This window comes from Colossoma macropomum, unplaced genomic scaffold (assembly GCF_904425465.1).
Source record: "Colossoma macropomum unplaced genomic scaffold, Colossoma_macropomum, whole genome shotgun sequence".
In the NCBI taxonomy this organism is placed as follows: Eukaryota; Metazoa; Chordata; class Actinopteri; order Characiformes; family Serrasalmidae; genus Colossoma; species Colossoma macropomum.
Genome location: NW_023494787.1, coordinates 44238235 through 44265146, shown reverse-complemented (window position 1 = coordinate 44265146; position 26912 = coordinate 44238235). Strand labels below are relative to the sequence as shown.

The 26912-nt window shown below is 38.0% G+C and overlaps 1 protein-coding gene across 1 annotated transcript; it reads right to left on the bottom strand.

The window, feature by feature from the left end:
* Positions 1-1905: 1905 nt before the first annotated feature.
* On the bottom strand, positions 1906-26845 carry LOC118804970 (suppressor of SWI4 1 homolog). The gene is made up of 14 exons (XM_036565562.1): positions 26624-26845; positions 23387-23557; positions 23202-23303; positions 21688-21738; positions 21318-21488; positions 19847-19923; positions 19554-19661; positions 17606-17729; positions 17301-17379; positions 16567-16696; positions 16237-16403; positions 15377-15799; positions 3031-3040; positions 1906-2907 (listed from the first exon to the last, which is right to left on the bottom strand). The coding sequence occupies exons 1-14, from the start codon at positions 26636-26638 to the stop codon at positions 2010-2012; spliced, it is 2526 nt and encodes an 841-aa protein (XP_036421455.1). The 5' UTR covers positions 26639-26845; the 3' UTR covers positions 1906-2009.
* Positions 26846-26912: the final 67 nt, after the last annotated feature.

The window sequence follows — 26912 nt, the reverse complement described above, 5'->3', positions numbered from 1 at the left end:
CAAAGTGACAAGCAGTCACTACAGTGGAAAAACATGAAACACAATGCACACATGGCATTAAAACTCTCTGTTATGTTGTTTTCACATCACTTGACTGCTTAACTAAAGAATAATGCATGAGGGTTTGCATTAGAAAAACAAAATGCTGAATTAATATCAGAATTGAATATAATCTGCCTTAAAATGTAACAAAGACACAGCTATATGTCTTTCCACCACGAAGTATTTAAAACAACATTAAATCAATGTAATGAATCTTTTACTTTTCACCTTTTCTGCATGTTACTGTTTAATTGTGATCTTATATGTGTATTGCATTTCACTGTTTCCATTTTAATGAGGCAAATACAACTGAAGTACAGAAAAGAGGTCAAGTGACATGAAAACAGTGAAATAGAGGTTTTGCTTTTCATTTTGGCACATATTCTGCATGTCACCTTTGGTGCCAAAATACATGCATGCATTGCATTTCACTGTTTCCACTTTTGGGCTGTACTGAATTCTGATATGAATTCAGCATTTTGTTTTCAACACGCAAATCCTCATGCATTGTTTTTCAGTAAAGAGATAAAGTGACATGAAAACAGTGCAATAGAGGGTTTGTTTTTCACTTTGGCATGTATTCTGCATGACACTATGGAAAAGTAATGTCATGTGTGCATTGCATTTCACGTTTCTCCACTGTAGTGATTGCTTTTCAACACACACATTTTCTAGATTGTTTATTCCTCTGGGTCACGGGGGGGTGCTGGAGCCTATCCCAGTGTCATTGGGTGGAAGGCAAGATACACCCTGGACAGGTCGCGGTGGTGAGTAATGTTTGTTTATTTGATGTTTGGTAATAACATCTTTAGAGGGCGGCGGTGAGTAACGTTTGTTTATTTGCGCTCAGGTTGTTTCTGTTGAGATTGAACTCTCAATCGCAAGTATTTATATAGTAATTCATCGACAGCTAAAATTTCAGGCCTACGGAAAACCAACTTTTCCTTGCTTTGTTGCAATACGAGTTTGATATAGTACGGGTTAACGTTCTGACTGTAGAGGTGTCAAAACTTGCCATTCATCTTCAGCCCATAGTCACTGTTTTAGAAAACTAGCACATTTAGAAATAGCCACCTATTCAGCCCTCAGCAGTTTAGCCCCATCCCTTCATGCTAAAGTTATAAGCATTGTTTCAGCCTGGATTACTTTTTGAATACAGTCCAATTAATCAGAATAGAGGTCATTTACATATATCAGTCTTTAAGGCACAGCAACAAAAACCTCCTATTTAATTCTAAGGAATCAAGAGAGGTTAGAAAATGGTCATGTAAAAGTTAACTATGACACATGAAACCACACAAAAATGAAAAATGGACCTCAGTGAAAAAATACAATGAAATGTGTAAGATACAAAAATATTTATCAATTTATTGAAGAAATGGTAAATAATTGACCGAGTAACAATGACACAAGAACAACAGAACTAAGTGTAAAGTAGGAGATCCTGCTTCCTGTGAGTTTGTACTCATCAAAGAGCACAGGCTAAAATGACATTAATTAATTAACTAATTAACTAATATGAAATTTGAATAGAAACATAGTCATAGGAAAGGTATTATAAAACAGAAAATGACAGTTACATTTTATTTACACAGTATTTTTCCACATTAAAATCTTGCTTAAATAAGACCAGAGGACCATGACAATTAAGGTAGGACCATTCAAAGGTACAGACGTATGCTAAAGCTAAAAACTTCTTACACAATCACTGTTTATTTCCTGAATTTAAAATATTGAGGGGAAAAAAACATAAATGTGGCCTGTGCAAAAGTTATGGTACATTTTATATTTCATGTTTTATTTTTTGTCCATTATGTTAAACTCAGCCAATAAATAGAAATTATGCACTAAAGTCTTTTTTTCAACAAAACATGTATTTTTTTTCCATATGACTGTAAATCTGAGCTGAATACCACAGAGTGCTAGCTGTACTGCTAGGCCTGCATTTCAGAAAATATGTAGGAAACCTATTTATTGGAGCTCCTTCTACAGCAAACTGTCCTGATACTATCAAACATGGCCATATAGAGGATGGGGTGAACACACATGTTAACACCTGCCAGTCCTTTTGACACTTGGTATGCGTTCTGCACCCTACAGTCACGTTCTGTTTTCTCCTTCAGATGAAAGTGCCATATTTGCAGAATGTGGTAGGGCACAAAGGACATGGCATAGATGATGCAGACTGTAGCCACAATCAGGGCCACTTTTTTCTTCTCCAGTGTGGTGATGTTGGCATTTTTTAAAACTGCCCATATCACGCCAAAATAGGACATGAATGTGACCACAAATGGAACAAGGCAGCCGACAACAGCCATAAAGATCCTGTAGCCACGCTTGTACCCCTTTGCATTGCCTGAGAATGACCTGCACCGTTCTTTTTCGATGGCTGCATACTTGAGGATTGGGCTCGAGAGGATGGCCACAGTGATCCAGACCAGCACGCTGACGATCTTGGCGTGTTTCGGATGCACATGTTTGCGTGTGAAAAAGGGGTGGACGATGGCCAGGTACCTGTTGACACTGATGCACATGATAAAATAGATGCTGACGTACAGGTTGCAGGCGAAGAGAAAACGTTCAATTTTGCAGACAGGTTCAGTGAAGTCCCACTTTTTGTCGTTTAAATAGGTGAGGATAAGAAGAGGGAAGGTCAAGACATAGAGGATGTCGCTGATGGCCAGGTTGCAGGAGAACACCACTCCTGTGTGCCAGTTTCTCTTCTCCCTCGTCACCAGCATCCACAGGGCGAATATGTTCCCCAGGAGAGCCACACACAGCTCCACACTGTACATAAAAGGTAGCAGCTGCTTTTGGGCTTCGAAGCCACAGGAGGAGTTGTTCACTTTCATTGTACTGCGCCTCCTGTACACAAAAGAGAAATGACTTACTTTTTTTTGACCAGTATTTTAAAACATGTTGTATGTGGGGACAACATCACTGACACAGATCTCTTACAGAGATATGGAGGTGGGAAAATACCCCCACCTCCATATCTCTGTAAGAGTTTAGCATGAACAGGACAGTGATTTATAATTTTACGCACAGTTAGAGGGAAAAAAATAGAACAGCAGTCTGGTTTGTTTTTATAGCACAAAAACGAAATGTTGTAAAGGGGCATCTTGATTCCACTTATATAAAGATACCTTTTGAATAAGCCGGGACAAATGAGAATAATAAACAAACATTTAAATTGTGAAAATGTAAAAAAAAAAAACGACTACAAAATCTTCAAAATGATAATTTTACAGGAGAATTCAAAAACAATTTTGCTCCTTGTCTGGGAGGAATTCTTATCCCTAAGGTCAAACTTTACATTTCACTTCAAAATAAAAATATATGTTAAAATACCTTTATTTTCCTTTCTAAACCTCACCAACTAAAATAAATAATATAATCAGAGGACAAAAACTGAGATCAGCTAACCCCTAAAGTTTCAGAGGGAATAAATCTGAGGAACGCAGTGATCTAGATGACAGTTCAGAATTAATTAGACCACAGCCATTCAGAAGTGTTGGGACTAAATTTGGCCCCCTTCATTCATTCAGAATAAAAAGGTCTGGGGTGGCTTCTTCCACCAAGTTACCTCACCTCTGTAAAAGTATTCTATTGTATGATGATGTGAGTTCTCCCACCCTGATCCCAGAGTATCGCTGCTCTAATACCCACACTTCTAAAGGTTTATAATGTTTGTTAATTAGCTTATTAGTTTAATCAACTGTGTTAGAAAAGGAAGAATAATAGAACATGCAAAGTGTGCTGCAGGACCCCTGTTGGGACCTATGATTCTATAATACGAAGAACCGCATCCTTTACAGTTCCCTGCTTATAAGGGTAGACTGGCATACATTCAAAACAAATATTTTAAGATTACTAAAATAGTTGAGAAATAATTCATCACAGTTTTTGACTTTTTCACATTTAATATTATTAACTTATCATACAATGAAAATAATGCTTGTTGGTTACATACAGTTCTGTGCACAAGTCAGAGACCAAGCTGCATTCATTTAATATTCAGTCAAAACAGCCACAAGTTACAGTTTTTTCAGTGTCAGAGAAAAAAGAGAAAACATATATTTAACAGAAAATCATACAAAAGCCTCAACAACTCAACAAATATAATTTTTGTTCAGTATTTATTGTTTCCACTCTTTACCTTTATTACAGCTTCCGTTCTTTTCAGGAGACTTGCTTTCAGTTTGGAGGTGTGACATTTTTCCGTTCAGTTCAGTCTTTGGTTGCAAGTCAGTCAGAAGTTGGTTGCAGAGGCGTAGCCAAGGGGTGGCCATGGGTGACCAGCGCACTACAAGAATGAAGCAAGGCTACCCTTCTGGCCTCCCCAGTTATGGGCAGTGAGACAGTAAGCCATCCTGAAGTCAGCCATTATTAATAAAGCACCAAATGTGCTTTAGGGTATAAAATCTGCTGTCAGGGTAGTTATGGGTCAGTTTTAAGAGTCGTTAAGATGTGAGTTAAGATGTGAGTGAATGTGCTCTGGGTCTCTTCAGCAGCGCTGCTCTGTGAGCTACATTATGATTATGAAGCTAAACAGCAGCAAGATGAGTTAACTATCACATATTAGTCAGTTTTAGTCGTTAACATAACTAATTTGTTGAATATATGCATTTGTTGTGCCACCTCAGTGAAATCTTAGCCTTACCTGTTGAGTGCTGTGTGGCTAGCTTTCTAATCATTACACTCATTAATAACCCGTAGTGAGGGCAGCCTGTATTAATAACTAATATGGCCTGTCTATATGAAATGTTTTTCTTAAAAATATGATTTATACGGAAGTCCAGAGAGGCCATTAGGTAGTTATAATTTTCTGGATTGTTATTTTGAGATAACAAGTTACTTATCTTGTTGTCTTGAGATAACAAATGTTGTTATGCTGAGATAACAAGTTAATTATCTTGTGATCTCAAGATAACAAAGTTGTTATCTTAACAAAGTTATCTTAACAAAGATAACAAAGTTGTTATCTTGAGATAATGACTTAATTATCTTGTTCTTTCAAGATAATAAAAGTTATCTTGAAATAACAAGTTACTTATTTGTTATCTCAAGATAACAAAATTATTGTCTTGAAATAACAAGTTACTTATCTTGTTATCACAAGATAACAATCCAGAAATTATAGCAACAGCTCATGGCCTGTCTGGTCATCTGTAGATTTACTTTAATTTACTTGATTCAAACACATCATTTCCCCATGAAAGACTAAAATACATCAACAGTTTAGTCTTTCAGTTTACTTTTGGCAATAGTTATCTTGATGTAATACTTTATTCATGCGGAAATGATGTACGGATTTAATTATGTACAGAGAAAAAACAACACATCACTTTTTATGTCATTTTCACATAGTAACACTTTTTTTCCTAGCATTGTGCCACCCCTGTAAAATCTCTTACCTGGCCACCTCATGAAAAAAGTTCTAGCTTGGTTGCATTTTATGCTTGAAGTATTGAAGTATAGTCACCCCATTTAATAAGCAACCAAAATGCTCAACTACTTCCTGAACAAGCCTGCAGATTAGATGTGTGGAGATACAATAGACAAACCCTGCAATCTGCACAGGTTGGCAAACCCTTAGAAACTTTCAAAAGATAAGAATCAACAGATTTCAAACATGTTGCGTGTCTGTGTCTCAGCACGCTGCCTTTTATGGACTTCATTCTACCAGCATTCATTCAATCTTTACATTTCCAGATACCAACAAACCACAGTGAGACAGTGAGCAGGGAAAGCACATTAAGTAATATACTTCACGCACCCCGTCTCGTCTCCAGGCTTTTTATTTTATTGTTCTGTTTTAAAACATTCGGTTATGAAAAGGTACAAATATGTACTTTTCACCTGGAAAAACTTATTTAAGGTTTACAATTTGGGCCTTAAAACTACTGTTGTACCTTTGAGGGAACATTTACATTGTTTGTATCTTGATTAACGAAAAACGAACCTGCACAGAACCTTAATATCTAACAGTGTGAAGACCAAGTAGTGACGTTCAGTATTGGAAATAACTCTAGCGAGCGACAAACCACTGTGGTGAGGTGAGGAGGGGTAATTCCGAAAATGTCTTTTCAACCATGAGAGCAGAAGTCGCAAATGTATGTCAGTTTGTCATAAACGACTCTACTAAACAACTACTACTGTAATGCAAAATGATATGGTAGTTTCATGCTGTATGTATAAGGCACAACAGTGTTGCATGGTTCTTTCAATCTCAGTGTAGGCAAACAAAAATGGTGCAACAGGGTCATGTGGTCACAAAACTACCATTAATAAAGGACTAGACAATAACAAATTATTAATGGAAATAGTTGGGCTGCTTGTTTATAACTGTAGACCTTCAGGAGGTCAGGGCTGTGAGGGTTCTATAGTTTCCAGCCAATGAACTGTTAAAAACCCAAAAAGTATCCATCAAAACCAGCCTACAGTTATTTAAACAATAATACTAAATAATACAGCATTTAACCAAGATTAATAATAAGCTTCTCGGCACATTACCAGATGAAGTCTTTGCAAATGTACAGATAAGCATTTCAGTTGTTGCTAGAAGGCACTGCTGGTCTTTTAAACCTTTTTTTTTTTCACTGTTATGAAGAACTAAAAGATTTATTTGTAATTTTTGCAAGCTCTGTCAAACATCAGAGAAACATCTTTACAAAGAAACTATAAATAATTTCAATAAAATAACTGATTTTTGTGTATCTTATTTTCATGAATTGCAGAGCTTGCACAAAAATGATGCTTTGAAGGTATTCACTTTTTTTTTTAAATGCATTGTAACTAATAGGATCTTTGAGCCCATGCAATTATTAATTCATTATTAATAATATGCAAGCTTAACTATTTCTTATACACATTTTTTAAAACTTGCTTACCTGTTGAGAGGAGGCAACCAAAGTGACCAAAAGGGTATGTCAATTGGTTTTGATAACTGATTGTATGTGGGGAGACATTAGGCCTATTCAAATTTCAGCTGCATTATTATAATTTATCAGAATTTATTTGTATAATTTGTAAAAATATATAGTTTTATAAATATATAAAAATATATAGTTTTGTTCACCCACCAAAGCACTTTTTATCCCCAACAAAAATCAACCCAATTTGGTGGGAAACTGCTGAATCTGGCAACACTGCAGGGTGTACCAACAAGGTAGGGGTATCTAAGGCCCAGTGGTCATAGCCAACGTTCTTAGACGTGGTCCCAAGAGCAAAAATGACCATCAAGCTCAAAGTACAACCGTTTCAAGATGCACCATTCATTACTGTCTAAATGACAATGAGCTCAATGGTTGATTCTCCTTCTGGGAGAGAAGCACAGAAAAGCCTAACTGGAGCCAAAATGCATGTTAAAAAGCCACAAAATGTCCAGACGAAACAGGAGAAAAAAACAGAAAAAAAGAAAATAAAGAAAATAACACCTTGAAATGTGCAAGGCATGATGTAACGAGAAGATTATCAAGATCTCTTGGAGTGAAACGAACAGCCTAGTGTCAGAAAACTGTATCTCATAATAATAGTTATAATAATAATAATGATAATAATAATAATAATGATCTTTATTAATAGACCACTTTCCATACTGGTCATGGGTCCTCCAGCAGGATAATGAACCATAGCATACCTCAAAAAACGCCCCAGGAATGGACCAGGGTTCCTGTGGTTTTCAGGAAATGCTTTTCCAGGACAAATTCCAGGAAAACTTCCATGACTTACATACAAGACAGCTGTTACTCAAGAAACCCTTAAAATAACAGACAACGTCTGATATACAGACACAAACCGCTCCTCAACCAATCATCATTTGATCACACGTTCTACTGAAATATCAGTGAAGGTCCACCAGGCATTAAGACACTATGTCCACATGCGAGGCTAAAGCTGTATTCCAAACTAGAATAGATAGGAATGGACACTCAAACTGGGCTAAAATATGCTATCTCAGTGGCCCAACTGTACACCATTCCAAGAGTTCACTAACATAGCTTACAAAATATTATCATGGCTCATATTTGGTGTCACCTGTAGCTCTGTGTAAATTTGGGGGAAAACAAACTTTCTTGTGTCTTAAGTACCATTTCATTGAACTATTTTGTTTGAAGGCACCAACTAAAAAATACTAAAATTAAAATACTAATTCAGTTCAGCTGCCCAGTCTGTAACTGGAAACTGATAAGCTAACAGTAGTGCTATAGCAGCTGCGAGCTACATGGACATTTGAAGCTTCTATCTGCTTGGTATATTTTTACTTTTTATATTGCTGTTTTACCGAGTCCTTCAGTACTGATTTGAACTTAAATCCCGTCCTGCTGATGTTGTAGTGGACAGAAAGCCCAAAACTGCTGTGAATGTTAGCGCAATCGCTCTGCTAGCTTGCATTAGCCATTAGCTAATGGTAGTCCTCAACATTTAAACAAAGAAATGTGACCAGTAGCTTGTTCATTCAAAAACTTCCATTGTAGCTGGAAGGCTGATGAAATTTCTGATTTCTTGAGTTTGAACTTATTTTCTACAATGAAATGCTAAAGCTTGTAAGTGAGAGATGTGAGCAACAGCAAAGCAGCTCTGTTGCTGTAACCAACAGAATTAAATTAAACACAAAAAGGAAGTTGAAACTGAATGTCAAGAACTGAAATAGAACTGGGTAGGAAGCAGATTTCCGTCCCACGTAGTACACATTTCTAGCTAATACCATGACAACTCAGTAAATCCCACTGTCATCTAAGAATACTCCATGGACATTTTACTAAAGCCCATGGAAGTAAATGGAACTAGTTATCACCCATGTTAAATGTTCATTTTGAATGTCATTAATCTCTGCTAATATATATGTTAGAGAGTTATGTCATTCATAAGTCAGTCTTTAAAAGGATGGACTGCCATACATTCAAAATAAACACTGTTTAAAACATTAATAATGAACTCATATCATGGAAAACCTATGGAGAGGAATTCGTGCTAAACTACCAAGCAGTCACTAAAGTGGAAAAACGTGAAATGCAATGCACACGACATCATTTTTCCATGGTGTCATGCAGAATAAGTGCCAAAATGAAAAACAATCCCTCTATTATGTTGTTTTCATGTCACTTGACTTCTTCACTAAAAAATAATATTAAAGAACTCATATCATGGAAAACCTATGGAGACAAATTCATGCCAAAGTGACAAGCAGTCACTACAGTGGAAAAACATGAAATGCAATGCACACATGGCATTACTTTTCCATAGTGTAATGCAAAATAAGTGCCAAAAACAAACCCTCTGTTATGTTGTTTTCACATCACTTGACTTTTTAACTAAAAAATAATGCATGAGGATTTGCATTAGAAAAACAAAATGCTGAATTCATGTCAGAATTGAAAATAATCCACCTTGAAATGTAACAAAGGCACGACTATATGTCTTTCCACTGTGCCATGTGTAAAACAGTGTTAAATCAACTTAATGAATCTTTTACTTTTCATTTTGCATGTTTTCCATATGTTACTGTTTAAACGCGATCTCATGTGCACTGCATTTCACAGTTTTGGTTGTAATTTAATGAGGCAAACACAACTGAAGTACAAAAAAGGGGTCAAGCAACGTGAAAAGATTATAATGTAGGTTTAGCTTTTCATTTTGGCATAAATTCTGTGTGCCACCTATGGTGCTAGAATGCATGGCACCCTGGGCAGGTTGCCAGTCAATCAGAAGGGCAGACAGACATATACATCCACACACACAGTTACACCTTGGGGCCTGACTGCATGTCTTTGCACTGTGAGAGGAAACCCACATAGACACAGGGAAAACATGCAAACTCCACACAAAAATGACCCTGGTCACCCAGCCAGGGAACTGAACCCAGGCCCTTCTTGCAGTGAGGCAACAGCACTATCAACTGCGCCACCCAGAATGTAGTATAGAAAAGGTATTTTAAAACAGAAAATGAGTTACACTTCATTTACACAGTATTTTTCCACACTATAATCCTGCCGAGACAAAACCAGAGGACCACGAGAACTAAGGCAGGACCATTCAATGGCACAGACGTATGCTAAAGTTTGGGCACCCCTGGTCAAATGACACGTTTTGTGTAAATAAGTTAATACATCCTCTACAGAGAACACACTTCTGCACATTTTAATACACAATGACTGTTTATTTGCTGCATTTAAAATATTTGGGAGAAAAAAACATAAATGTGGCCTGTGCAAAAGTTATGGCACATTTTATATTTCAGTCAATTTTGCAGACAGTTTCAACCACGCCAAGTTCCACCTTCTGACGTTTCTGTGGTTTGAGTGGTAGATGATGAGAAGGGGGAATGTCAGAACGTAAAGGATGTTGCTGATGGCCAGGTTGCAGGAGAACACCACCCCTCTCCCTTGTCCCCAGCAACCTCAGGGCAAATACACCGATAAGGCATAACATTATGACCACCTCCTCGTTTCTACGCTCACTATCCATTTTATCAGCTCCACTTACTATATAGGAGCACTTTGTAGTTCTACAATTACAGACTGTAGTCCATCTGTTTCTCTGCATATAGCCCCCTTTTACCCTGTTCTTCAGTGGTCAGGACCCCCATGGACCCTCACAGAGCAGGTACTATTTGGGTGGTGGATCATTCTCATGGTGGTGTGTTCGTGTGTTGCGCTGGTACGAGTGGATCAGACACAGCAGTGCTGCCAGAGTTTTTAAACACTGTGCCCACTCACTCTCCACTCTATTAGACATTCCTACCTTGTCAGTCCACCTTGTAGATGTAAAGTCAGAGACAATAGCTCATCTGCTGCTGCACAGTTTGTGTTGGTCATCCTCATCAGTGGTCACAGGACGCTGCCCACAGGACGCTGCCCACAGGACGCTGCCCACAGGACGCTGTTGGCTGGATATTTTTGGTTGGTGGACTATTCTCAGTCCAGCAGTGACACTGAGGTGTTTAAAAACTCCAGCAGCACTGCTGTGTCTGATCCACTCAGACCAGCGCAACACACACTAACTCACCATACATGATCCACTACCCAAATAGTACCTGCTCTGTGAGGGTCCATGGGGGTCCTGACCACAGAAGAACAGGGTAAAAGGGGGCTAACAAAGTATGCAGAGAAACAGATGGACTACAGTCTGTAATCGTAGAACTACAAAGTGCACCTATATAGTAAGTGGAGCTGATAAAATGGACAATGAGCGTAGAAACAAGGAGGTGGTCATGTTATGCCTGATCGGTGTACGTTCCCAAACAGAACGTAAAAATTAACAGCTGTTCTCCGTATGTGAAGTCACAGGAGGAGTTGTTCACTGCCATTATACTGGACCTCCTGCATCCAAAAGAGAAATGACTTTTTTTTCACAGCAACACTGACATGTCAAGTTTATTTTTAAAGAACAGCAACATTATATTAATTACGTGACTGTGTCTCAGCACACTGCCTTTTATGGACTTCAATCTAGCAGCATTCATTCAATCCTTACATTTCCAGACACCATCAAACCACAGTGAGATAGCGAGTGGGGAAAGCACATGACGTTCAGTGTGCTTTCCCCAGAGTACACGACGTAGACTGTGACCTTTTATGACAGCAATAAAACCACTCAGTACACCCATTTCACCTGCTTTTTATGAAGGCCCAGCAGTGACTTTTAGTAGTGGAAATAGTAGTGAGCGACCCCACAAACCATAGTGGTGAAGCGAGGGGGGGAGGGGTAATTTTAAAAGGTTTTTGTAAAACCAACCACAAAAGCAGCACCAGCGTTTGTCATAAATGACTCATACTGTTGTAATGCAAAAACATATCATAGTTTCATGCTGTATGTATAAAGCACAGCTGTGTTGCATGGTTTTTTTACTCTTAGTGTTGGCAACACCAAAAATGGTGCAACAGGGTCATGTGGTCACAAAATCACCACTGATAAAGGACCAGACAAACAAATTATTAATGGAAACAGATGGGCTGTTTGTTTTTAGGTCAGGGTTGTAAGGGTTCTATAGTTTCCAGCCAATACACTGTTAAAAACCACCAAAATGTGTGAAAACCGCCCAGAAAGTACCCATCAAAACCAGCCTACAGTTATTTAAACCATACATGTCTTGTCTTTGAAAATAAGTATTTAAGGCACTGTCAGTCTTTTAAGCATTTTTTAATCACTGCTATGAAGAACCAAAAGATTTATTTGTAGTTTTTCTCTGTCAAACAACAGAAAAACAGTCTTTACAAAGAAACTATAAATAAATTCAATAATTAAATTATTTAATTTTTGAGTGTCTTATTTCCATGACTTGCAGAGCTTGCGCAATGCTATGTTTTCAAGGTATTAACATGTTTTTCTTTCTTTTTTTTTTAAATGCATTTTTATCCCCAACATTAATCCACCCAATTTGGTGGGGAAACTGCTCAATCTGGCAACACTGCAGGGTGTACAACAGTACAACAGTTTCAAGATGCACTGTCAAAATGACAATGAGCTCCATGTTAGATTCTCCTTCTAGGAGAGAAGCCCAGAAAAGCCTAACTGGAGCCAAAATGCATGTTAAAAAGTCACAGTCCTTCTAGGAAAATGCATAGACGAAATAGGAGAGAACAAAGCTTTCAAAGAAAATAACACTTTGAAATGTGCAAAACATGATGTAAAGAGAAGATTATCAAGATCTGTTGGAGTGAAACAAACAGCCTAGTGTCAGACAGCTGTTGCTCATGAAACCTTAAAATAACAGACAACTTCCGATATACTGACACAAACATCTCCTTAACCAATCATCATCTGATCAAACATTCTACTGAAATATCAGAAGTGAACGTCCACATGTGAGGCTGAAGCTGTATGCCAAACTGTAAGAGATACGAATGGACACTCAAACTGGGCATTAGCAGCTGGCAATATGCTAAAATATGCAATCTCAGTGGACCAACTTTACACCTTTCCAAAAGATCACTCACATTTCCAAGAGATTTTAATCATTTTCCAAAATTTGTCCAGCTTTCCATGACTGGAAAACTAGCCTACACATTTCCAGTTTTTCCAGAACATGCGGAAACCCTGTCGATGAAGAGAAAACACTGGACCATTCTGAATTGGCCTGCTATCCTGATCTAAATCCCTCTGCGGAAAGAGCGGAAACTCACAGCTGGGTGAAGGAACCCCTCATGTTTGCTCACTAACAGTGAGACAAACTACCAGTGGAGAAGAAACTTTAATTTTAAATTTAATTTTAAATCTATTGGTCCATTCATCATGAATTTTTCACACAATGTAAAGGACAGCTGATGTGTTTTAAATGATGTAGAAAAATAAAAATCGGCAAACACGGACAGCACTGATATAGAAAGTAAAACAAATAAATGAGAAATTCTACTATATATGAAATAAAGAATGGTGGATGGCTAATAATAGGACATTTAATTTGACATTATCCTGATATACATTGTTAGTAATAAAGGTTCTGTACAGGTACTTTCTTCATTCATCAAGGGACAAACAATGCAAATGTTCCCTCAAAGGTACAACAGTGGTTTTAACGTCCGATTGTGAACCTTAAATAAGTTTTTCCAGGTGAAAAGAACATATTTGTTCCTTTTCATAACCGAATGTTTTAAAACAGAACAATAAAATGAAAGGCTGGAGACGAGACGGGGTGTGTGGAGTCAGTACAGCTTAGAAAATTTCAATGGATTATGATACAATTATGTTCCCTGACTAAAGGTACTGAGATGTATCCTTGAAGGTCCCACCCCAGTGACATAAGGGGTACTGCCTCAGTGACAGCTGAGTACCCTTATTTCTGAGTGTATAGTATCACAATATTTCATTTTTCTAAGGTTTGATATGTTAGAACTGAGAAAAAAGAACCACATTTAAAAATTACGATCTAAATCTAAGAGTGCACTGATTTATATTTCAACATTTTACACACTAAATCCAATTAAACAGGAATAATTCTGCTCCTTGAAATGAAAAATGCAGTTGTTCAGTGTTCTTAAAGTACTGACAATATCCATATGCTCAGAAAAGCATGTAATGCAATTCAATTAAATAATCACAATTTAGTAATGTTACGATTTAATTGCGGTAACAGTAAATATCATATCGTATCTGTACTTACTGGCAACTGTACTGTACTAAACAGGCAACTCTGTACTGCTTAAAGCACAAGCACTTTACGAAATGGAGTGGAAGCTGTGGTCTGACAGAACCACCAAACTCCATGGTAACATTATGAACAGGACTATTTGTTTAAAACCAAGTAATAACTTTTGCATAAGCCAAATTGATGCCCCCCCCCCCACCTTAGAAAATCACCAACACGTCATTTGACCAGGTGTCCCCAAACATTTGCATGTTTTTTTCTTTCTTTTTCTTTTTTTTTTTAAGATGGAATACAACTGAAAGTAGCCATTTTTCTCCTTTATCCAATATTGCCTATTGTGGTAACAAATTAGCGACGATGTAAATTTAGGATATAAATTACAATAATTAATTTAGTAAAATTAATCTACCCTGAAAAACTAACAAACACTCGCAGGAAACTGCCAAACTCAGACCAATCAGAACCGCAGTGTAACTGTCAGAAAAAAAAAACAAAAAAAACAAAAACAAAAACAAAACTAAGGTCTAGCCAATATTTAATATCTTTGAGATGTTAAACATCTCACCTGGTGCTACAGCAGTCTCTAAACACTTTCCAATGATGCCCTACATTTCCCTATATTTCAGTATAAACTTGAGTGCAATGCTGATTAGTGTCTAGAAACTAAGTGCATTTTCCTGAACACAACCTGCAGAATTATCTTGAAAGTTCCACTTATTGTGGTACAATTCAATTTTGTTAATTTTCTTCTAAAGGCATAAAAAAATATACTCACTAGCAGTATCGTTAGCTGACCTGAAGACGCACAACGTTCTTCAGTGATTCACCCAACGCGCATGCTTTCCTGTCTGACACTTACATGACACTGCTTGCCTTTATGTTTAGTAGCCGCTTTCACTTCCTCTGCTACTCAGCTTCCACCTTTTTCCGCTCGTCTGATCTTCTCAGATATAATATATAGCTTAAATTTCACCAATAACTATACAGCTGATGCAAAAACACAGAGCGGTTTATGACAGATCCAATTATTTATTGTCATAAATGCAATTCAACACAAGGCACAAAATATATCTTTTGGAAGAAAGCAGTCTTTCTGCTGCCTCTAAGAGAAGAGGATGTTGCATACTTTACAGTTTCAAACTTCAAAAAGTTTGGAAACATCGCCAGCACAGGGCTTTATTCTTACAGTGCATTTCATATGGTGTAAAATGCAGATTCCTGGTTCATTTCAGCAGCTCATTCAGCTCCTCCCTTTCTTTTGTCTGAAGTCCTTTTTTGCTTTGCCCCCTCTCTGTCCTGCTTTAAACCCAGGACCAGTTTTTAATCGTTGTCCTTTCAGCTTCGAACTGGGGCCTTTCTGCGGCCCTTTTTTATCCCCACCAAAACCGTCCCTTTTGTTTCCTCCAAACTTCTTTCCCCATTTGCTGTTTCCAAACTTGTTGCCAAAACCTCCCATTTTTCTAGCCCCGAATCCTTTGCCTCCGACACCAATTTTCTTCCCTCCGAACTTTTTGCCAGCAGAGGGTTTACCACCGAAAGCTGGCTTGCCAGAAGGCCGGGGGCTTCGTTTTTCTTCACCAGAGGCTTTTGCAGAGGAAACTTTCTGCTTTTTGAAAGGTCTGGGTGACTTGCCTGGGCCATGTTTCCTCTTAGCAGTGGGGAACATGTCTGCAAGAGAAGCCAGTCAGATCTTGAGGTTGTGGCTGCAGGTCTAATTTTCAACTGTAGACATGGGGGTTAGCAAAAACACGGGCTAAAATGATTGTATATGGTTATTATACATGGTTTCTAGGCTTAATATTTTAGATGAAAACACTGGTGGTGTTAAGTGGCTAGAAAAACAGTAGCACAAAAAAATTTAGCAACATGCAGAGGAATAAATTTGAAAACATTTTTTATTATTTTGGAAATAGATAAAATCGTTAGATTTCTGTGTTGCACCACTTCACAAGAACAAATGAGTCTTCTACACCAAGTATTTTCCTCCCAGTGGCAACATGGGTACCTCTGCATACCCCTGCATCAACAAAAAGAGTACTTGCTCCGGGAGAATTCGGTCCCTGGTCAGATTTGTTTGATGACCCGTGCTGTATGTGAATTAATACCTTCATCCGGCTCCTGGCCAACGGCCTGCCTGTAGTATTCTGCCTCGTCTTCAGACTCTTCAGCCGCAGCCTGGTCCTCCTGCATCCCAGGATCCTCCACTTCACTATCATCGGACCCCGCCCCGTCCTGCTGCCGTTTCCTCTTCATCCCTTCCAGACTCTTTTTCCTGTAATCATCAGATAGTTTTAAAACTATGTAAAATCTAAGCCTATGGCTTGTGTTTCTATCATGCAGTTGGGTTTTACTAAAGAACAGTCAAAATGTATGACAAAATCTTTAATAAACAGGCCTTTATGTTTGTTTTCTGAGTGCCACAGTAACATATTTACTTGTTTTCATCCCGTTTCTGCTTCTTTACGGCTATATTTTGCTCCTGCTTCTGTTTGCGTTCTGCTTTCTCCTTCAGACGAGCCTCCTTCCTCTTCAGGATCTCCATAAGCTCCTCCTCTGTCTTTGTATCTATGCAGAATATTGTGTAATGCAATATGAACAAGTTTCCAAAGCTTTGGTGCATTTACCACTAGTATGTTTTGTACACCAATGTACCAACACATACGCCTATAGCCTACAATTGTTTTGTTTTTTTTCCCCTGATGTTCTGTTCTGTGGATTTACATACAAAAAACAGTCCTAATTAATTTATACATTACCATTTTCTGACCTCTCTTTATCACTTAAACAGGCTAGTTGTTACTGAGTCTTTAAGGGCGAAATACGTAAAAGACCTCTGTTCTAATTCCAATTCAAAAAGCAGTGGATGCTGAAACACTTTATAACTACAATACAAACATGTGGGACTAAACTGTTTATGTATATATGCAAATGCACTGGTTTACTGGTTTGTGTAACATCACAAAAAAAAGTTTCCATTTTCCCAGTTAGTTTCCATATATGGACCGTTTAGAGTGTCAGAGTGAGCAGTACGCTTTGGAGCTTTTGTAGTGCTTTCATACTACATCTGACTTGTTTCCCATGATATGGGCCCTTTAAAAGTCCTATTTCTTGTCTTTTGAACATCTATATCAAAGCCTCTTTATCCCAGACTGTAGTGAGAGGAACTTACGGATGGAATGATAAAGCACGTTCCCGTCTCCCATGCCCTCCACGATCTTCACCAGCTGCAGGGTCATTCTAGGGCCAATCTACAGCATAAAATTTCATTGTCAAACTTACATACATGTATACATATAAACACTATATTATATATATATATACATACATACACACACACACCTCATTTTTGAGTTTTTACACAATCATGTATTCAAATAAGGAATGTTGCAGTTCATAACAGAAAAAAAAAATTGCATTCTGTATTGTATTTCCTTCAATTCCTATAGAAGCAAGGGACCCTTTCCTCTCCCTCACCTCCGTTAGCCGGACAGCACTCTGCTGGGACCTCATGTTCCCGCGGCCCGAGTAAACCTGGGGCAGTTCTGTGATGTTGTGATCCCCGTCTTGTTCAGCTTCACTCTCGGATAGGTTCACCCCTCTTAGAGTGAGAACACAAGAGGAAACATGTTTGCAAATTATAATCTTCAAAGCCCTCGAGAGACGGCTTGCAGACAAGATGGAAATAGATGCATCAGAGCGTTTACTTTGAAAGATCACTGAGCATTCAGTCCAGTTTATTATGTCATCATTTGCATCAAATAGTACAAGTGTCAATAGTGAAATTTTCATTCTTCAGCAAGATTTCCCAGCTAACCTGAGGCCAAAAAGCTCGACCACCTCAATTTAGATTCTTTAGCATCATTCAATTTCAAATGTCACAATGATTTTATTTTTATTTTTTTTTAAATTAAATTCAGATTTATTTTCAAGAACACCCTGAACATAAATTTGACTGAAGGAACTGTAATGGAATACGGGCACCAAACTCTGTACTTAGGCTGGTTTTACATGGTGAAGCTTGCGTGCAACTTTAGTTGCTCAAACCTGACCTCAAACTAAATTTCATGAAGTTGCATAATATAAAGCACCTCGCAACTCCTTAAATCAGCCACAACAGCTGCAACCATCTCAACTTCATGGCATGACATCTTTTCACACATCTAATTACAGTGGATTAATAAACAAAACAAAAAACAGAAGATGGACAGTGGAAAAGGAGATCACCCTGATCGACTTTATGTGAGGTTTTTAGTAGCCTGGCACAATTATTACATAATCACCCGACCACAGTTATTTGAGAAAATTGCGATTATTTAATCTGACCGCAATAATTTGCCAGTCATTAAATTTCACCACCATACTGTACCACAGTATAATGTGAGCCATTAAACCGTTAATCGGAATTATTTATAGCAATCGTCAGCTAAAATTTTACAAATGTGATAGGCCTATTTATAGTTTTTCATTGTGTCAATTTCCTGAGCCATAGTTGAAGCTGAGTTGAAGCTAACGTTTCTGTAAACTAGCCAGCTGATGGTAACAGCTGTTTAAAAGGTTGCTTGTGCAACCATTTATTCTTCATTACGCTGCTGTTATTGCAGCCCACATGGCTAGATTATACATATTCTCCTCTTTTGACTCACTCTAATTTTACACAAACCTAAGATTCCTTTGGGATCCAACACAACAAACTCGAAGAGTGGAACGTGCGGTCCGCAATGCTTCTAAGACAGGTTAAGCGAGACAACAAACACCACCAGAACGGCTACTTAAAGTACAGAACCATATCGCTGCTGTGGGAAGAAAATCTTGTATCTCCATTTTTGCCATTTTCCAGTTTTTGACATAAGTCGAAAATGCCTACTGCCCTTTACATTGTGTGTAGAAATATGAGGTTTTCTTCCCACAACAACAATATGCAGATATATAGATCTATACATAGATCTAAAAAAAATAAAGAAAGGCAATGACAGCTGAAAAAAAATACACAAAATTGATAAAATGCTGCAAAGATGCACATGTAAATTACGTCACAGATGACTTTATATAGCAAGAACATTATAATGCAGTTAATTCAGCTCACTAGTGGTGTAACTGAATGTGCTGCGTGTGACTTCAGTTGTTTTTGAGTTGCTTCGTAGAAACTAAGTTGCATGCAACCAGTGACACTCAAGTTTCACTGTGTAAAGTCAGCCTGAGATTTGTACACTTTAAAATGGCCAGACATTTTTAGTTTGGGCATATAGTAATGGACATATTAGAATCACTCAATATCTAATAATTCTAATCTTCCAAAATCAATGTTCAGTCACCATTTCCAGATGGACAAATCGCAACGTTTTTAGATGAGGTAAGTGAAATTGTAACTGGGTAGTCTTGACTAACTGAGAAATGTTGCCTCTATGTCCTCTGGATGACTTACTGTAATAGCAGATCGCTAATATCGTCCAGCTTGCTCATGTTGGGGAGCCTCTCCTGCATGAGTTTCTTCACTCCTCGGCTCATGCCTACAGGGACCACCTTCAGGCTGCTGCGAGGGTCAGAAAAGAGTACACAGGGGTGAGTGGGGCAGTACAAATCCCACACAGCCATGAGCAGTGCTGTAGGGTACATCAGTGCGTTTACTTTGAAAACAATCACTGAAGAATCATGTTTCAAGTTTCATCATGTGCACCCGGGACTGCTGCCACCATACAGAGTGAGGATGTTACTTACTAATGACGGAACTCTATTTCCTGGGACTCTGGATCATAATTGACCAGCACACACCTCTTAATGTTGTTGAGGTTGATCTTATAAAAAAAAAAAAAGAAGGAAAAAAAAAATTAAGAATACACAGACAAACTCATCTAATTGTAAACAGCTCACTGTAACAATAAAGACAGAACATCAGAGAACAAGTCAAGTCACAGGAGATTCTCAGGAGACTATACGTTCATCATCCGTTTACTGTTTCTTTACATAAACGACAGTTTAAATGTTTGAAAACACCACTCAGAAGTTTGGAATCACTGTTTTAATTCTATAAACCAATTCTGATGTATGTTCTATTTCAAACTATCTACAATTAGGAAGCGGTAAAAAATGAATGTTTCAATGATGAATGGAGCTACACATGATAGGGATGAGTAACAATTTTTCAATATTCGAATAGTCAGGAAATTGAAAAAAAAAAAAGTAAATGAGTAGTTCTGATTTGCAAATTAGCTTCTCTCTAATGTTACACATTCTCGCACTACATTACAACAAACAGTGTATTTAATGTCTTAAATATTTGAATCACATTTGACTGAAAAGCTTATCTCTATTACCTAACACCTGTTATGCAAGTAATATTTAATGTTAATAACTAACGTTATTACTATGTTGTGATGCTGGGGGTATGTGGTGCTTTGTGCTCTCTCTTTCTTGTTCATCACTTTTTCCCATAAGGTTAATGTCTGGAAGACTCTAAATGGGTACAGCAGCTACGTATGTGGCAGAGATGTTCCAGTGGTTGCACATGTGCCATCAGCCTCTACCTGACCAGACCAACCACCTGAGGATTTGTGAGTGAATTAATGTGTTAGCCTGTTTGTATGAGTTTGTCTAAAGACGTAAACCTTTCTCTTTGTAAGTAAAGGGGTGAGCGCCCTCTTTTTTCCTGGTTTCGGGATAGAGAGGTAAGTTTAAAACTGTAATTTTGTTTTATGTTAGATGAGTTTAGTTATCTTTTTGGTTTTTAGTTGGTTTTGGGCATTAGTTTACCCTCCTGAAGCTTTTTTTTTTCCTTCAATAAGATTACAAATGCACTTGGCCAGTTTAAAGCACTTTTTGCTTTAACTTGCACATGTTAAAAGAAAAATGCTGATAATCTGTCCATTATTTGTACTTTGTGGTGTCTTTGGCATACTTTTTATGTACAGCCTTAATTACCCCTAGACATCTGAGTGCATAACACTTGTTCTATAATAACCAATAACTGCCAAGATTTTTTTTTGTCCGTGTCGCACCTTTTTGTTCCCAAAGTAACATCACAATTCTTTTGATTGTGAATTCATATTTTAGGTGTCTATAACATTTCAACACTGTCTAAGCTATTATTAAATAATCATTAATATGACAAGTGATTCCAAACTTTTAAATGTTAACATTTCTGCTGGTTGCAAACCCACAACCTGGAAACTGCTGAATGAATGAACAATACCTTATGCACATTGATGGAGGGGAACATGTTCTGGAACATGGTGGCCATTAGCTTGATATGCATGCCATCTAGGCCAAAATTATTCAGCACCAGCAACGGATGATGACTGAACTGCTGTTCGTGCATCCTGTGCCTCTTCAACGATGAAACGACATCTTTGATGAGAGAATACTGAAAAGAAATAAAGAAATCTCCAGCAGCAGAAAGTGCTGTTTACTATGAAGCCGAAGCTGCAGACACATCAGTGCGTTTACTTTGAACAATCACTTTACAATCAACATATTACAGCGTCATCATTTGTATCCGTATAACTTCACATTCACTGGTCTAAAACCAACTGTGCCGAAAGGGAAAGAGTGCATCACCATACCTTAGTAACGTGGAAAAAAAGAGTGGGCCCTTTGGGAAGTCGTGCCAGTCTCTGTCAGAGGAAAGTCACAAAATGAATAACTTCTATAACCAAACATGCTTTCAAAGGATGCATCAGAAATGAGATTTAAAACAATGAAGCTTTATGACTCATTCAATTAAATGCCTTTATACATTCAGACTTTAATATATTATGGCGGTTTCATTAATTCTGCATTCAAGAACAAACATCAGGAGATAAAATCTCACTATCCACTCTTTTAGAAACACCTACCAACCTAGCAGTCACTGGACACATTATGAGGTCCAGAGAAAAAGAGAGAGAGAGAGAGAGAGAAGGACCAATATTAGTAAAACAGATACTATTTGGGTAGCAGACCACCCTTAAAACGGCAGACGCTGTCATAGTAAAACAGGTGTACAGCTAGCTAATCAATTTAAAATGTTTCCTGTTAATTGTACTGAATTCGTCCATCGTTAACAAACTGCTACAAACAGAAGAGTGTAGGATTTTCTGGTAATTATCATGTTGTGTGATAATACAGTGAAATACTGTGTTGCATACGTTTGCATTTGATATAATCAGGCTGATTAAATCTTCTTGTGGGCCAAAAAGGTTTTGTGGTTGGTTGCCATAGACTGGAGTCTAGGTTCAAGGTCCAGATTTGAAGGCTACCGAAATAGGCACTAAAAATGTGCAAGACAGCAGATCGAGTAGCGTCCTATAGAGACTTTGGCCACTGAGAAAGCACATGAGAAATGCACTTTTGGGGTTTTCCCCCCATTTCTTTTCTTTTCTTTTTTTTTTTACAGAAAAATGGCCTATAAATTATATCTAAAAAGTCAAAATCTAGCACTTTACAAATAATTTTAACAGCAATGAAAACCAGAAACAGTGATTTACGTCTAGTATCAAGAGGGGGAACAGCATCCAAGAACCTCTCCACTACAGGTTCTATACAAGATTATCATCTACATGTGAAAACACCACATCCCACGGAACCCAGCCAAACAAAACACAGCAGAACAGAAAGAAAAGTCTCTGTTAGCACAGCAGCGCCATCTGCAGCCTCAGTTTATGTAAAGTTTGTTGTACTAAATAAATAAACAAACAAATAAATAAATAAATAAATAAATAAAAACTAACAAACAAGTACTACTGAATAAATAACTTCACTGCCTTGGATGATCAACCATTCTCTGTTGTCAAGGATCCTGAATTCTGTAGTTACATACTGTAAAAGGTATACAGAGTTGATTTTAAGTTAATTGTTTATTTACTGCCAGCTCAGTTTATTAATAATAGTGTTTCTAAAAGTGTTTAAAACTTTTCAGTTTTCAGTCAAGTGTCCCCTGAATTTCAAATTTGGCCAAGAAATTTCATTTCAGTGCAGATAAGGGTTTCTGTGGGTTTCCAGGAGGTCTCTATAGGATTTCTTCATCTAGAAATAATCTACAAACTAAGCACAAGTGATCACAGTTCTGCCCTATCTAAAATACTCTGAGGTTACGTACCAGGTTAACGTTGGTTTCAGTTTTGGTGAATATTAGGAAGTGTGTGACACCCAGTGGTCCTGCCGCAGTCACGAAATCTTTTAAGACATTTTTCTTTCGAACCTACAAGACAAAGAGAAACACTCAGACACTCAGAACAGATACAGCTGATATAAATAAGGCTAGTGCACTGGTCTAGTCAATACCTTTAAAGCTCTTGCTGTGTAGGGCTCCATGACACGCCGCATGTCTGCAACCAGTTGGCCGACATTTTTACCAATCAAGCCGCGGTGAAAGACGAAGGAGTGCGGCACGGTACCATACGCCTCCTCGGCCACGTGCGCAGAGGCCACACGGGCTGCCTTCTGGTTCTTAGTCTGAGAGAGACACAAAAAAGGCATTAATTTCCACAAATGCACATGGGATATATAACAAACGAGGCAAGAAAGAAAGTCTGAGATTAAACAAAACATGTCAATATAGGCCCAGTCATCAAGGTCAATGAAATCTCTACTAGTAGTTAGTTAATACACACCTAAAAAAGATGGTTCTTCAAAGGTCCTTTAGTAAAGAAAATAGTTCTATACAGAACCATGAAGGCTTTGCATGATTAAAGGGTTCTTTGCATCATGAAAGGGTTCCTCAAACCGACGGAGAATGTGTTTTATATGTTTCTGTATAGAATCTTTTTGAATAGGGTTCCTTATAGCACCCAAATGGGTTCGTCTATTGTTACAGGCTTGACCTCATAACAACAGAACTGTCTCTCATTACAAGCAGCCACAGCACGGCTGAATGAACTTGAATTTGCCAAAATGGTCGCAGTGCGATTAAGACGTCATCAGAATACTATCAACATCGCATTGATTTTGCAACTAAACCCTTCAAATATACACAAGTATACTTTGACTTTTACTCAAATTATATTTTATCAGTTCATCTACATTTAATCAAGTACAGAAATAAGTATTGTACATCGTTCACCCCCAAAACGCTCATACCTCAGTTAAACTTGCCACTATAAATACAGTACCTTTGACTTTTTACTAACCAAATCATCTCACTATTAATAACTAATGGGTTAGTTTTTGTAGTGCATTGGGAATCTCATATAAAAAAAAAATCCATTCACTCAATTTTGCATTCTCCCAGTAACAGGAGCCAGAGATTTCTCCAAACCATGTTACTCTTCTTGGCACTTGCCAGAATAATAACATGTAGTAAAATGCACATCAATGGATCCATAATAAGGTAACCATAGATAATATAGTCACACAGTTGCACTATCTTTTCCTTAAAGGGGAACTGTCAACACTTCTGTCCTAGTGATGTAAACAGAGTCAGCGTGGTCTGAAGTGAAATGGTTTGTTGTACAGAAAGTTAGACTCAGATTTATTTACAGTGGTGGTGATCGAAACCAGGGGTCACCATTTTTTCAACACAAATACAGTCATTTTTTTTACTATACAAAACCACAAGTAAACCTACATGCGTCTGGATTTTTATACGTAAAAGGTCAAATTAATTAAATAGTGGAAAATCTGGAAAAAATGTTTTGGAACTATCTTGTCTTACACCTCCCTGCAAGTGCCTCTCCACCATGAATGGATTCAAATAAATTAGTAAGATGTTTTGAGCTGAAACTTTAGCACAAAACTATCGTGAAACAATGTCTCAGGCATCAAGCAGCGTATTCATAACCATTTTGTGTAATGCAGTGGTGTGAAAAAGTGTTTGCCCCCTTCCTGATTTCTTATTCTTTTGCATGTTTGTCACACTTAAATGTTTCAGATCACCAAACAAATTTAAATATTAGACAAAGATAACACAAGTAAACACAAAATGCAGTTTATAAATGAAGGTCTTTATTATTAAGGGAAAAAGAAATCCAAACCTACAGGGCCCTGTGTGAAAAAGTGATTGCCCCCTAAACCTGATAACTGGTTGGGCAGCAAACTGCAATCAAGCGTTTGCGATAACTGGCAATGAGTCTTTTACAGCACTGTGGAGAAATTTTGGCCACTCATCTTTGCAGAATTGTTGTAATTCAGCCACATTGGAGGGTTTCCGAGCATGAACTGCCATTTTAAGGTCATGCCACAGCATCTCAATCGGATTCAGGTCAGGATTTTGACTAGGCCACTCCAAAGTCTTAATTTTGTTTTTCTTAAGCTATTCAGAGGTGGACTTGCTGGTGTGTTTTGGATCATTGTCCTGCTGCAGAACCCAAGTGCGCCTCAGCTTGAGGTCACGAACAGATGACCGGACATTCTCCTTCAGGATTTTTTGGTAGACAGCAGAATGCACGGTTCCATTTACCACAGCAAGTCTTCCAGGTCCTGAAGCAGCAAAACAGCCCCAGACCATCACACTACCACCACCATATTTTACTGTTGGTATGATGTTCCTTTTCTGAAATGCTGTGTTACTTCTACGCCAGATGTAACGGGACATACACCTTCCAAAAAATCACTTTTTCACACAGGGCCCTGTAGGTTTGGATTTCTTTTTCCCTTAATAATAAAGATCTTCATTTATAAACTGCATTTTGTGTTTACTTGTGTTATCTTTGTCTAATATTTAAATTTGTTTGGTGATCTGAAACATTTAAGTGTGACAAACATGCAAAAGAATATGAAATCAGGAAGGGGGCAAACACTTTTTCACACCACTGTAACTTTCTCTGATGGGGCTTTTTGAGGCATTAAAGTCTGGTTTCCCTGCTGAAAAAAGTCATAGAAACCATTAAAAGTTTCTGTTGGCTCCTGGTGGTGTCCAGTAGTCAGTAAAGTAACTAACCTACATATATCACAGTGTAAAGGATTCCAATGGACACCAGGTGTTATGGACTGATTCCAGATGCATTTGATAGTCTCCTAATGGGATCTAAAGGTGTCCTACAGGAAACTAGTGGTCTCTAACGGTAACCATCAATCTAACGTCCGTTAGAAAGCAAAAGCATCAGGTTTTAATCCTAATGTCCTTTTTAAAGCAGGGTCCTATCACCACCACTGCGCACAATTCTGACTCGGTAAGTTTCTCTAGAACGAAGCATTTCACACCAAACCACTCCGAACAACTTTACCATTTAATTATGTGTGACTTTTGAAAAACTGGTGGAGTTCCCCTTTAAAACTGTATCACTCTCTATTCAATTAAAATGATAAGAGAAGCATGCTAAGCTAACCTATTGGCCACGATAGTGAACAACTAGTGCTACCAGTGGGTAGCTAATGACCTGTAATTATTAACTAATGACCTGTAATTATTAACTAATGACCTGTAATTATTAACTAATGACCTGTAATTGTTTTTTCAAGCATACAGGAACGTTAAACATATTAAAACAACCGAACTATTTAGCGATGAAGGATCCTGAGCTAACGTGCTAACCTAGCATTTCGCTTACGAGCTGAGCTCGTCAGCCTTTCAGTGCTACTTACCTTGTTTTTCCCCATATTTTAGATCAACAAATCAAGTCGTGGCTGTTTAAGAGAGGAGATGTGAGTAAAGACTCGCTCTAAATCTGCTCAGGTCACTTGTTTTGCTGGTATCCTCCATCTCCACTAGCAGCCCTCATACTCAGCTCAGCTCAGTGCAGCTTCAGCCCACGATGGACAGCACGGAGCCCTCCGACACACGTGGGACACAACTGAAAAACCCGCAGAGAAGAAGCGCGGCGCTGTTTCTATCGCCACCTACTGGACGGGAGACCTCTACTGTGCATTATGA